The sequence below is a fragment of the Balaenoptera acutorostrata genome, chromosome 6, assembly GCF_949987535.1.
Source record: "Balaenoptera acutorostrata chromosome 6, mBalAcu1.1, whole genome shotgun sequence".
Taxonomy (NCBI): domain Eukaryota; kingdom Metazoa; phylum Chordata; class Mammalia; order Artiodactyla; family Balaenopteridae; genus Balaenoptera; species Balaenoptera acutorostrata.
The window spans coordinates 42,934,898-42,948,347 of NC_080069.1; the positions used below are offsets into that span (position 1 = coordinate 42,934,898).

The 13,450-nt window shown below is 42.1% G+C and overlaps 1 protein-coding gene across 1 annotated transcript; it reads right to left on the minus strand.

Annotated features, from left to right (window-relative positions):
- Positions 1 to 674: 674 nt before the first annotated feature.
- LOC130708415 (serine/threonine-protein phosphatase 2A catalytic subunit alpha isoform-like) lies at positions 675 to 2,294 on the minus strand. The gene has a single exon (XM_057548411.1). It carries the CDS (start codon positions 2,088 to 2,090, stop codon positions 1,161 to 1,163), a length of 930 nt encoding a protein of 309 aa, XP_057404394.1. The 5' UTR covers positions 2,091 to 2,294; the 3' UTR covers positions 675 to 1,160.
- Positions 2,295 to 13,450: the final 11,156 nt, after the last annotated feature.

The window sequence follows — 13,450 nt, forward strand, 5'->3', positions numbered from 1 at the left end:
CTTAGTTCCCCCACCAGGGCTTGAACCTGTGCCCCCTGCAGTGGAAGCACGGAATCTTAACCACTGGACCCTCAGGGAAGTCCCCAGATTTCTTTTTAATTTGTCAGTCTTTCCTAGTTGTTCTTAGGAAGGATGGTCTGAATAAACTTAATCTATCATTGGATTGGCAGCTCCCTAATTGTTTACTTTGAAATGCTTTTTTAAACTATGGAAGTACAATAGCATGTTCCAAAAAATGGAAAAAATGTACTCACAACTTTATCCCCCTAACAAACACTGCCAACAGTCTGGGCCGTCTCTTTCTGGTCTTTTTTCTCATGGGTACATTTTTACACAGCTATGCTTGTGTTGCTCAAATAATTTCACATGCTGGTTTTTTTCACTTACCCTTATCTCATCAGTATTCTACCTAACTACTTCTTATTGTAAATATCAACTTTTTCCAAAAGCTATTAAATTTTTTTTTTCCAGTTCTTAGTTCACAAGTTTATTATGAAAAACACTGCAGTGCTCTTGTGCAGTAACATCGTCTTACAGGAGGGAGGAAAAAAAAAAACAGTTCTGTTCAAAACAACTCACCAGGATCTGACAGTAACAAAGAACAACATGAGGCTGAGATTTGAGAAGGGGAAATAAACTGAGTGCAGACAAATCATACAATTAAATTAAACAGTATCCCTGAAGATAAACAAAACAATTTCAAAACTCACAAGTAGAGGGGAGGCCTTGGTACTTAATTTTAAAAATGTTCATTAAGCTCCAATGATTGTTTGCTGCTATTCTTATCTACAGTCATGCTGAGTAAAGCTATAGCTAAATGGAAGTTAAATTGTATTCACGAGGTGTTAATGTTTACATCTTATTATCTGCAGTCTCTCAGAGAAAGCAAAGTAACTACAAATAGCGCTATGCCAGAAACTGGTTTCTTGACCAACAATGTCGCTTCAGCATGCAATGAACTGGTTCATTCTAAAGTGGTCATGGCTGTTGATGACAAGAGGCTTTGTATTTTTATATGGCATATCTTTTTGGTCCGTGTGAAAACAAGTTTTTTTGAATGTTAACTATTCTCTGACACTTTGTGGAGTTACTGTTGCTCTTCCCATTTCCATTAGGTCAAAATATGGTTCATGGCAATACTGTACAAGTTTAAAATTTCGTTACAGGAAGTAGTCTGGGGTACGACGAGTAACATGTGGCTCGCCTCTGCGAGGTGCTGGGTCAAACTGCAAGAAAGAGTATTTTAGAGTATCATCAAGTTCCATGATTGCAGCTTGGTTACCGCAACGATAACAATAGTTTGGAGCACTGAAAATCGTTACTACATTTCGGTCATTGCACCAGTTATATCCCTCCATCACCAGCTGATGAGCTCTAGACACCAACGTGAGGCCATTGGCATGATTAAATGTCTCAGAAATATCTTGCCCAAAGGTGTAACCAGCTCCTCGAGGAGATATACCCCAACCTCCACAGTCATCTGGATCTGACCATAGCAAGTCACACATTGGACCCTCATGGGGAACTTCTTGTAGGCGATCAAGTGCTCTGATATGATCCAGTGTATCTATGGATGGTGAGAGGCCACCATGTAGACAGAAGATCTGCCCATCCACCAAGGCAGTGAGAGGAAGATAGTCAAAAAGATCTGTAAAATATTTCCAAACATTTGCATTTCCATACTTCCGTAAACACTCATCATAGAAACCATATACTTGTGTGATCTGTCTGCTCTCATGATTTCCTCGAAGAATGGTGATGCGTTCACGGTAACGAACCTTAAGAGCTACAAGCAGAGTAACTGCTTCAACTGAATAATATCCTCTGTCAGCATAATCTCCCATAAACAAGTAATTTGTATCTGGCGATTTGCCACCAATTTTAAACAGTTCCATGAGATCATGAAATTGCCCATGCACATCTCCACAGACAGTGACTGGACATCGAACTTCTTGCACATTGGATTCTTTTGTCAGGATTTCTTTAGCCGTCTCGCAGAGGCTCTTGACCTGGGACTCGGACAGCTGCTTGCACTCGTTCAGCTGCTCGACCCACTGGTCCAGCTCCTTGGTGAACACCTTCTCGTCCATGATGCCACCCACCCGAACCGGCTGCCGCTCCGCTCTCCTCCCGCGCCGCCGCCCGCACACGGGCCACACGCACACGCCGCCGCCGGTTCCCGGGGTACTTGTGCGGGTACTGGCGGTTGCTCGGCGCTAGCGCTGGCCCGCTGGCTCACCCCTCCGTGCTCGGCCACCGGCCGCGGCCGTCCTCCACTCACTCTAGCCCCGGAGCTCTGCCAGCTATTAAATTTTTAATCTTTGTCCGAAAAGAAGACCCACAACTACTTCTTATACCCAGTGAACCAGCTAGCCTATGCACAGTGAAACTGAGTGATGGATAGAACATAGAGTGGCCCACGCTGCTGGTCCTCTTGATCATGGCTAATCAGGTTTTGCCAGTGGAGCTGTGGAGCCAAGAAGCCAGGTATAGGGGAGCAGGAATAGGTGATCTTATCAGAACCATGGAAGTCTGTCAGCCTGCAACTTCCTCTAATCCCTCCTCTGCTTCAGTCCGCTCAGTACATCCACCCTGCTCCTTTAGTATCCATCCCAGCAATGCTATCAGCTTCTGCCCAAGCCTTCCAGTTAAGAGATGGCCTTATCTTTTCAGCCCCGTGCTAAAGTATTCCCGTCAGTTTATACTTAAACCCGTCTTCTTCTTCTTCAACACCTGTCAATCTGGTGGAGCCGGTGATTAATAAGTATATTATAGGCCTTAATTAAAAAAAAAAAAAAAAAACCTTGCCAAGTCACGACAGTTGATACCCCCTCCTTCATCTACTAGGAATGTTCCTGTGCCAAAGATTGCCTGATTTTTGCAGGACCTGTTCTTTAGAAAAGCAGCTCTCAACCCTTTTTCTGCTCTGATACATTTGACAAATGATATTTAAATGCTCAGTATACCCCAGTGCACAATTTCCAGCATATGTGCTGTAACTCTACCCCTTTTTGTCTCACACAGCAAAGCACACCTGAATGGAAGCAAGTAAAAATGGCATAATACGGAGATAAACTTAAATCGTCTTTATTTTTCACTGAGTAAAACATTCACAAAATTTGACATGATATTATTTAGTAACAAATCATCAAGGTTGAAAACCACTGCTTTGGAGAAAAGTAGTGATTCTTCTCATCAGAAAGCAGTTACTGAGCACCTTTTGATGCACAGCACAGATCCATGTTGCAACCCAATATGTGGTTGGTCATAAGCAAACTAATTTTGTTATGGTTTTACCCTCAATATAAATTAAACTAACAGCTCCATGATTTTATGCTTTATACTTTTCTCAGTCTTATATGTATGTAGTTTATTGGTTCTTCAAAACCCCAAGCCTGTTTATTTTCCAGTGGAGTCATTGATACAATTCCTACAATCAGGAATCCAACTGTACTTTGCTCCCCACTGACTGCCCCATGGCCCATCCTTGTTTCTAGCCCCTAATCTTGGGTACTTTTGCCATCTTAGAATTAAGATTGCTTGGGACAAATAGGGAAAAAGTGAGGAGGGGACAAGCCATCTCTCTAAGGGCAATGATTTCTTAGGCACCTCTACAGGACCCATAGAGTAATGTAAATTCTTTGCCCAAACTCAAGAAGAACTATATATATAAAAGAGACACTCCTAGGATACTTGAGAGGTGTTTCCTGACATGAGAATGATGGCTAATATCATGGGTCCTTGCCAAAATCCCAGGCAGTTAAAACTATTTGTGGGAGAATTCCCTGGCAGTCCAGGGGTTAGAACTCCATGCTTCTACTGCAGAGGGCACGGGTTCGTTCCCTGGTCAAGGAACTAAGATCCCACATGCCTCGCGGCTCAGTAAATAAATAAATAAATAAATAAATAAATAAACTGAAGTTTAAAAAAAAACCTACAGTAAGTCCCCTACATACGAATGAGTTCCATTCTGAGAGTGAGTTTGTTAAGTCCAGTTTGTTCATAAGTCCAACAAAGTTAGCCTAGGTACCCAACTAACACAATCGGCTATATAGTACTGTACTGTAATAGGCTTATAATACTTTTCACACAAATAATACATAAAAAACAACCAAACACAAAAAATATAGAAAACATTTTTAATCTTACGGTACAGTACCTTGAAAAGTACAGTAGTACAGTACGACAGCTGGCATACAGGGGCTGGCATCGAGTGAACGGGCAAGAAGAGCTACTGACTGGAGGAGGGAGGAGGTGGGAGATGGTAGAGCTGAAGGATCGTCAGCAAAAGGAGACGGAAGGCAAGCTGCAGTTTCACTCACGCCTGACATTGATGGCACAGTTCCAACAAGGAGCCAGATGCACGTTCGCATCTTTGAAAGTTCGCAACTTGAAGGTTCGTGTGTAGGGGACTTACTGTATTTGTGGCCTTCGTATTTCCAAGGGATAGATGCAGATGAATAGAAATTGTTAAATAGTTTGAAATACTCATTTCTGCAGTTACCTGGAGAGGTGAGAGCAAGAAGCCAATGTGAACATTAGGGTTTAATATGGTTGTAAATAATCCTCCAAAATGGACACTCTGGAGGGGTTTTTACCCCTTTCTGTGTTCAAAATTCAACCTTTCTCATTCTGTATTAAATTGTCTCTTCTTCAGTATAAAAACTGGTGCTAACCTAAAGGTGCTTTACAGAGCTCACTATTTTGTAGAACTGCAATGCCATGTGTCAGGCTAGGATTAAAATATTTACAAAAGATTTATAAATACTTTTTTTATTTTGGCCGTGCCGCGGGACACGTGGGATCTTAGTTACCCAACCAGGGATCAAACCTGTGTACCCTGCATTGGGAGCGTGGAGTCTTAACGACTGGACCACCAGGGAAGTCCCAAAAGATTTGTAATTTTTGATGAAGGAAAAACTTTTATACAGCATTTATACCTAGAGATATAAAGTCTTTGAGCACAAGGTATACACCTGCCCAAGGGCTTAGAGAAGATGTGCAATACAAGTGAGAGAATATATCATTACTGAAACTATTTCTCACAGGCTGCGTTTACCTACAGTTCTGTTGTAAGCCACATTTTTCAGACAGTAAATATTTTAGACTCGTGGGTCTCTGCTGCATCTATCCAACTCTGCCCTTGTAGTGAGAAAGCAGCCATAGACAATACTCAACAAATGGGAATGAATGTGTTCCAATAAAACGTTACTTACAAAAACAAGCAGCTTGATACTCAAACTGTACTACATTTTCATGAAGCATGCCTTTATTATAGGTAATTGTCATGTTAAAGTGTGACTGATTTTTAAATGCAAATTTGTGTAAATAAAGTGCATAATTTTTCACCTGGCACAAAAAAAGTGTGGGCCCACCATATTCACTGATGTAGTTAGTGGTTATTTTTTCCCTGTGATAGTTGTGGCAATCAGAAGTTAGCTGAGGCAAAGCTCTTTGTTGGGGAGCCTGCAGCAATGTTCCTGACTTGCCTAGAGGTATCTTACTCTGTGGAGATGCTGAGAGAGACCATGGTGAGAGCTGCTACAGGACTGGGCCATGGAGCAGGGTCCAAGTTCATTTGGTTCTTTCTCCCTACTATCCCATAGCCCACTCTCACTCCCAGCTCTGTTATTATGATCTTGGATTTGTGGAAGAGTTCTGTGGGGGACTTTCATCTACTTATTTTCCAGGTGAGATTCTCTTCTCTATTCATGAAATTGAAAGCTGATTAATATTCCCTTCAGTCTAGACACATTTGCACTGTATCTTGCTAAAATTTCACAAAATATAAATGCCCTTCCTGTACTGAAATACATTTTCTCCTACTTTTATATTTCCTTGGACATTTCAATAGTGATTTTGAAGAGAAAAGAATGAAATGGAAAAGGAAACTTGTTTAAATGGGTCCAGTGCCCATTGGCAGTTCTTTTATACCATGACTTCTCTTCTCTCAGTAATTTCAAGAGTTTTCTCAGGAGGAGAGTACACGGATGGAACACATTGAGCCCTTGCATATCTTAAGAACACTTTCTTTTCTCTTTCCCCCACCCCTCTTTAAAAATTTTATCATGAAACAGTTAAGTTATCCACTTCATATTAGCTCCAGTTCTCTAGAAAACAGAGCCCAGGGAAAACTTAAGTACTAATTCCTTTTAAGGAGCGTGAGGGAAAAGGGAAATGAGGCAGGAACGACTGGAAAGGAAATATAAGGTGGTGCATTATAAAACCAGCCCAACTGTCACTTAGCCATGCCAGGACGTCTCTGGACAGGCAAAACAGAAACACTGTGCTTCATAACAATCTGTTAGAGATGGAGAATAGAGATAGAATTCATCTGCCTGTCTTGTAGCCAGCCTCCAAGGTGGCCCTTAACCACCCCATCATATTTATATTTATTTATATTATATTTGTAATATAAATGTACTACTTATTATAATTAATATAAATACATAATATTTGTGTATTTCCCATACTTTTTTCTTTATAAAAATGAGAGGAAACTATATACACTTGTTTCACTTATGTACAAGAGCATATATACCTACCTCATCCTTTTTAATGGCTGTATAGTATTCCATTGTGTGGATATATCATAATTTATTCAACCAGCCTCATGTTTAACTTGTTTCCACTCTTTCACTATTATAAATAATGATGCAGTGAACACCCTTACACGTAAGTCTTTGTGAGTTTATCTATTAGCTAGAATAATTCCTAGAAAGGGAAATGCTTGGTTAAAGGCTATGAGCATTAGCATTATACATTTCCACAGGTACTGCTAAATGGGACTCCAAAAGTTTGTTCCTATTTATGTTCCAACCAGCAGCATGTAAGAAAGCCTCTTTCCACACCTTTCCTAAACATATTTTATAATCAAACATTTTTATTTTTGTCAATCTGAAAAATGAAGGTGGTACCTTATTGGGTTTTTTTGTTTTGTTTTGTTTAGAAATTTATTTTTATTATTTATTTATTTATTTATTTATTTATTTTATTCATTTATTTTTGGCTGTGTCGGGTCTTTGTTGCTGCGTGCGGGTTTTCTCTAGTTGCGGTGAGCGGGGGCTACTCTTTGTTGCAGTGCACAGGCTTCTCATTGCGGTGGCTTCTCTTGTTGCGGAGCATGGGCTCTAGGCACGTGGGCTTCAGTAGTTGCGGCATGTGGGCTCAGTAGTTGTGGCTCACGGGCTCTAGAGCACAGGCTCAGTAGTTGTGGCACACGGGCATAGTTGCTCCGCGGCATGTGGGATCTTCCCGGACCAGGGCTCAAACCCGTGTCCCCTACATTGGCAGGCGGATTCTTAACCACTGCGCCACCAGGGAAGTCCTCTTATTGTTTTAGTTTGCATTTTCTTGTTATGAATAAGGTTGATCAGTTTCAAGATGATGAATAAATAGGCTTCTTCTAGAAAATCACCTCAGGGACTTCCCTGGCAGTCCAGTGGTGAAGAATCCGCCTTCCAGTGCAGGGGACGTGGGTTCAATCCCTGGTCAGGGAACTAGGATCCAACATGCCACAGAGCAACTAAGCCCGCACACCACAACTATTGAGCTCACGTGCCTCAACGAGAGAGCCCGTGTGCCACAAACTACAGAGCCCACGTGCCCTGGAGTCCACACACCACAACAAGAGGGAGAAAACCCGCATGCCACAACTAGAGAGAAGCCCAAGCGCCGCAACGAAGAGACCACACGCCGCAATGAAAGATCCCACATGCCACAACTAAGACCCAACGCAGCCAAAAAAATAAAGAAAATTTAAAAAAAAAGAAAATCACCTGAAAACAAGGAAAATAAGAATTGAAAATTGTATCTTAGATAAAACTAGGAAACAGATATAACTCAGAATTATGGCACGTGAAAAGTAGTTGGAAGGAATGTAAGTGCTCTGGCTCAGAAAATGTAGTCAAACCCAGGAAGTTCCAGAGTTCCTTTAGGGATTTATTGATGCCATCAAACATCAGGGTCACAAGATGGCTACTCTAGATGTAAGCATTAGTCCAACTTCTTATTCAAAGGCAGAAGGCGAGAGGTCATAGGTTGGGAAGCTTTAAGCACGCTCTCATATCTTGTCTCTTTTATCAGAAAGTGAACTCTTTCCCAGAAGCCCCCCAGCAGATTTCCTCATATGCCTTATTAGTCAGAACTGCGTCCACATGTCCATCCTTAGATGCAAAGTAGTCTGGAAATTGGGAATCTGGCAAAGGGGATCAATTGTTTTGACATATATTATTGATTAATAAACCACTCCCAAAGTGAGTGGCTTAAAAGACAATTACAGTATTTTATTATTACCTCTCATTGTTTGGGTGATTGGGTGAGGTCAGCTAGGCAGTTTTGTTTGGAATCTGTCCACAATTGCAGACAATGCTGGTGTGGGAATCATCAGAAGACTTACTCATCTACACATCTGGTACCTGCGTTGAGAAGATAATCAGTTGGGGCTGGAACAACTGGGGCTCCTTGGGCATCTCACTCTATTTCTATGTAATCTCTCTTACTCATAATCTTCTAGACTTCCAACATGGCTACTCAGGAAATCAAGGGTACATGTTCTGAGAAAAAGAACTTGCAGAAGCCATATTGCCTTTTATGACATAACATCAGAAGTCACACAGTACTTACTCCATCTTCTGTTTGTCAAGTGAGTCACAAAAGCCTAACCACCAGTTTCAAGGGGAGAGGAAACAATCCATCTCTTGATGGTGAAGTGACAAGTTTCAGGAAAAGCATGTCACACTGGAAATATTAACATGGCCATTTTTGACAATATACTATCCCTCAATTGTCTTTTACCAATCATGATTCATCCTGAGGAACTAGGCATATTGCAGCCCTGAGTAAAAATTAGCGTTCATCATACATTGCTGGTGGGAATGTAAAATGGTACAGACACTGCTGAAAACACTTTGATGGTTCCTCAAAAAGTTAAACGTAGAATTACCATGTGACCCATCAATTCTACCCCTACATAGATACCCAAGAGAACTGAAAACAAAACCTTGTATAAAGAATGTTCATAGCAGCATTACTCATAATAGCCAAAAGGCAGAAACAACCCAGCTGTCCATCAGCTGATGAATGGATAAACAAAATGTGGTGTATCCATTAAATAGAATATTATTCAGCCATAAAAATGAAGTACTGATACATTCTACAACATGAGTGAACCTTGAAAACACTATGTTAAGTGAAAGAGGCCAGACACAAAAGGCCACATATCATATGACTCCATTTATATTAAATGTTCAGAATTAGAAATTACATAGATATAGAAAGCAGATTAATGATTGACAGGGACTGGGGAGACGACTGAATGGGGATTGATGCTTAATGAGTACAGGGTTTATTTTTGAGATGATTAATTTTACCTCACATTTTTTTTAAATTGGGGTTCTGTTAGATAAGAAGTGGGAGAATCACTGGTTGGCAGCCAATTTCCTGTTTTATGAAGAAGAGAAAGCTTATTGGTCTGAAAAAGTCTTCATTTCTCTTTAATCTTTGAAATTTTTTTTTTTTTTGCTTAATGTAGAATTATAGGTTGACATTTTTTTCCTTCCAGCCCTTTGAAGGAGTCACTCCACTGTCTTCTGGCTTGCATAGTTTTTTATGAGAAGTCAGCTATATTTGTATCCTTGTTCCGCTTTATGTAATGTTTCTTTTTTTCTCAAGCTGCCTTCAAGACCTTCTCTTTGTCTTTAGTTCTCAGCAGTTCAAACATGATATGTCTAGCTGTGTTTTTAGTTGTTTATCCTGCTTAGTATTCTCTGATCTTCTTGGATTTGTGGTTTGATATCTGTCATTAATTTTGGAAAATTCTTGGCCATTATTTCTTCAAATATTTCTTCTGTCCCATTTCCTCCCTCTCCTCCTCTTCCTCCCTCTCTCTCTCTCTCTCTCTCCCCCCCACCCCCACCAACTTTCCTCCCTCCCTCCCTCTCCTGGGATGCCAATTGCATATCTGTTAGACTGTTTGATATTGTCCCACAGCTCTTGGATATTCTGTTCTGTTGGGGGTTTTTTTTCCACTTTTTTCTTTGTGTTTCAATTTGGATAGTTCTATTGAATTATCTTCAGGTTCACTGATTCTTTCCTTCTCTGTGTCAAGATTACTGATAAGCCAGACAAAAGAAATCTTTATCTGTGTCACCAGGTTTTTCTATTTCTAGCATTTCCATTTGATTCTTTCCTAGCATTCTCATCTCTCTGATGAAATTGACCAATCTGATCATGAAGTCTGTCCACTTTTTCTACTAGATCCTTTAACACATTAATCATAGTTCACTTCATTTCCCTGTCTGATAATTCCAATATCTGTATCATATCTGAGTCTGATTCTGTTAATTGCTTTGTCTCTTAATAGTGTGTGATTTTTCTCTTCCATCTTTGTATGCCTTATAAAAATACTTTGTTGAAAGCTGGACATCTATTGCAAGGCAGTAAAGACTGAGGTAAATAGTTTTTATGCCTGGAAATGGGCACACCTTTCCTTCTACTAGGATTTAGTGTGAGAGATTGAATCAACCTACTCAGATGCTGACTTGTGTTTGGGTTTTGTTTGTGCTATGGATACTGTCAGTGCATAACAGGCTGCAAGTTTCTCTAACATTACCTGTGTTTATGGTTGAGGCTGGTTGTCCACAGGCAATGTCTACCCCACCCTCAGCTTTACATCTTCCCACAGTGCCTGCTCCTCAAAAAATGTCTCCCTCTATACTCTTGATGCTATTTTAGCAGTAGACTGCTGTTACGTGTTCCTCGATACTTACAAGCCTCCTTGGCAGGGCAGGGGAGGCATTCTCTGTTTTTCTGATTCAGTATCAGTTTATTTTTTTTTTTAAGACTGGTTTATTATGTTTTGATTCAAATTTGTTATATGTAGATTTTTGTTTTGAGACATGTTTTGGCATTTTTTTAAAATTATGTTATTTATTTATTTATTTATGGCTGCATTGAGTCTTCATTGCTGTGCGCAGGCTTTCTCTAGTTGCAGTGAGTGGGGGCTACTCTTTGTTGTGGTGCATGGGCTTACTGTTGCAGTGGCTTCTCTTGTTGAGGAGCATGGGCTCTAGGCATACGGGCTTCAGTAGTTGTGGCTCGCGAGCTCTAGAGCGCAGGCTCAGTAGTTGTGGCACACGGGCTTAGTTGCTCCACAGCATGTGGGATCTTCCCAGACCAGAGATTGAACCTGTGTCCCCTGCACTGGCAGGCGGATTCTTAACCATTGCACCACCAGGGAAGTCCCTCAGCATCAGTTTTAGATAAGCACTGCACCCCCCGGGTCTTACGGTTAGGGCCTTCTTTACGATCCTACCCCACCCTCTGTTGGAAGACCTCTAATGATCTGGGTCCCACACGGGTAGGGGTTTTTTATCCCCTTTCTCCAGATGTAGCTGGTCTTCACCAATACAAGATTTGCTACCTGATGACGGAATTTACTGCCCTTCGCCCAGTGGCTTAAGGCTTTGGTTCTATAGGGAAGATAGGGGAGAAGGATCTGGGTAGGGCTTGATGCCTTTCCCTGCAGTGGCTGTCCTTCCTTTCCCACAGGCCTGTATACCACAAGGGAAACTTTCTCAGGACTTGCACGCTGCCCCGATCTTTCTTGTGAACACATAGTAAGGTCCATGCAGAAGAGCCTGCAAATGAGTGTGAATTGCCCTTGTACTTGTGGCTCCCGGAGTGGCTTGTGAATTGCCCTTGTACTTGTGGCTCCTTTCTGTATTCTCACACTGGCCTATATTTGGCATTTAGTGATTCCTTGAAACTTATAGCTGAATTCTTACTAGCTTGATGGTGTCCGGGGATGGAGTCAGCCCCAAATAAGCAAGTGCATCTGTGCTATATCTCCTTGGAGGCACCTGTCTTTCCTAAGATTAAGATTAGATTGCCCTGGAACATCAGCTCTCTGATAACTTCCAAAAAGTTATGAATTTGCAGATTGTCTTGTGATTTTCTTGTTGTTGTAATAGTGGAAGCAATGCTATTTCCAGCTTCCCTTTGTCCTAAGCAGAATCCAAAAACCCCTGAGAAACTGTTTTATAGTTAAATCTGTTACATGTACTTGAATGCAATTCGTAACTAATACAAGTACCAACTAGCAACATTACTCAAAAATAAATTGTAAATGTAGCAAAGGTGTAAGCATAAAGAAATAAAACCATGAGTACCTAAAGAACTGGGGAGAACTTCTATAACTTCAGAGAGCGAAACCTTTCTAAGTTTTCTTAAAACACAGAAGCCATAAGACAAAATATTAAGGCTAATAAATTTGACTACATAAAATGCAAAATTTTCTGCATGGCAAAAAAATCATCATTAACATCAAATAACAAAAAAATATTTGCAGAGGGCGGAGATCAAGATGGCAGAATAGAAGGACATGGAGCTCACCTTCTCCCACAAATACACAAAAAATACATCTACACATGGAACAATTCTCACAGAATACCTACTGAACGTTGGCAGAAGATCTCATACAACCAAAGCTGCAAGAAAGATCACCACGTAACCGGGTAGGACAAAAGGGAAAAAAGGAATTGGTACAAGACCTGCGCCCCTGGGAGGGACCTGTAAAAGGGGAAAGGTTCCCTCACTCTGGGAACCCCCTTCACTGGCTGGGAGATCAACCAGGACAGATAGGGAGCTTCAAAGGCTCAGAGGAGAGTGCAGCAGCTGGCTTGCGGCAGGCAGAACAGAGAGAGACCAGCACAGACAGTCCCAGCCACCTCGCTGCACTCCCCAGCCCGAAACACACGTCTGCTGGTGTGCATTGGGGAGTGGGTGCTGAAACTTGGGCTTCAGCATACGGACCTGGGGAGAGGACTGGGGTTGGCTGCGTGGAGAGGGTCTGAAGGGACCGGAGTGTGGTCCAGGCCACAACCAGGGATGTGCACAGGATGGAGCCCAGGTCCTGCATAGAAGTCGCATTCTTAACATGCATGCAAAGGGAGGGGCAGGGCCCCCGCCCTAGTAGCCTCATTCTCTGCATGTTCACGGTGGGCGAGGGTCCACCTCTACGAGCTGTGGGAGCACACAAGCACCAGCAGGCTTCCCACACACAGAGTCGGGGCTGAAATCTGAGCCAATTCCCAGTGGCTGTGCGACTTTTGCAGATTTGCGCCACCGGTGGCTTTGTAAGTGCAGGGGCTGCAGAACATTCAAGAGTTTACTGGTGCTCCCGTGGCTGGAGCAGGTCCAGCATTAGCAGTGGCAGGCTTTGTGGGCCTGCACACACAGAGGCAGGGCTGGGGTCTGGGCTAATTCCTGTAGCTCCCATGGCAGGTCCAGGTGTACAGCTACAAGAGATCTAGGTGCTGGACGTCAGCGGATCTTCACCGGCAGCTTTGTGAGCACAGCGCCTGAGGGACATCCAGGCAGATTGCCAGCATTCAAGGTGGGGCCAAGGACAGTGCCAACAACAGTGTACTTTGTGAGCACACAAAACAAG

Excerpts from the sequence above, each read along its gene's own strand:
- LOC130708415 (XM_057548411.1), bottom strand. The coding sequence starts at position 2,090 with ATGGACGAGAAGGTGTTCACCAAGGAGCTGGACCAGTGGGTCGAGCAG.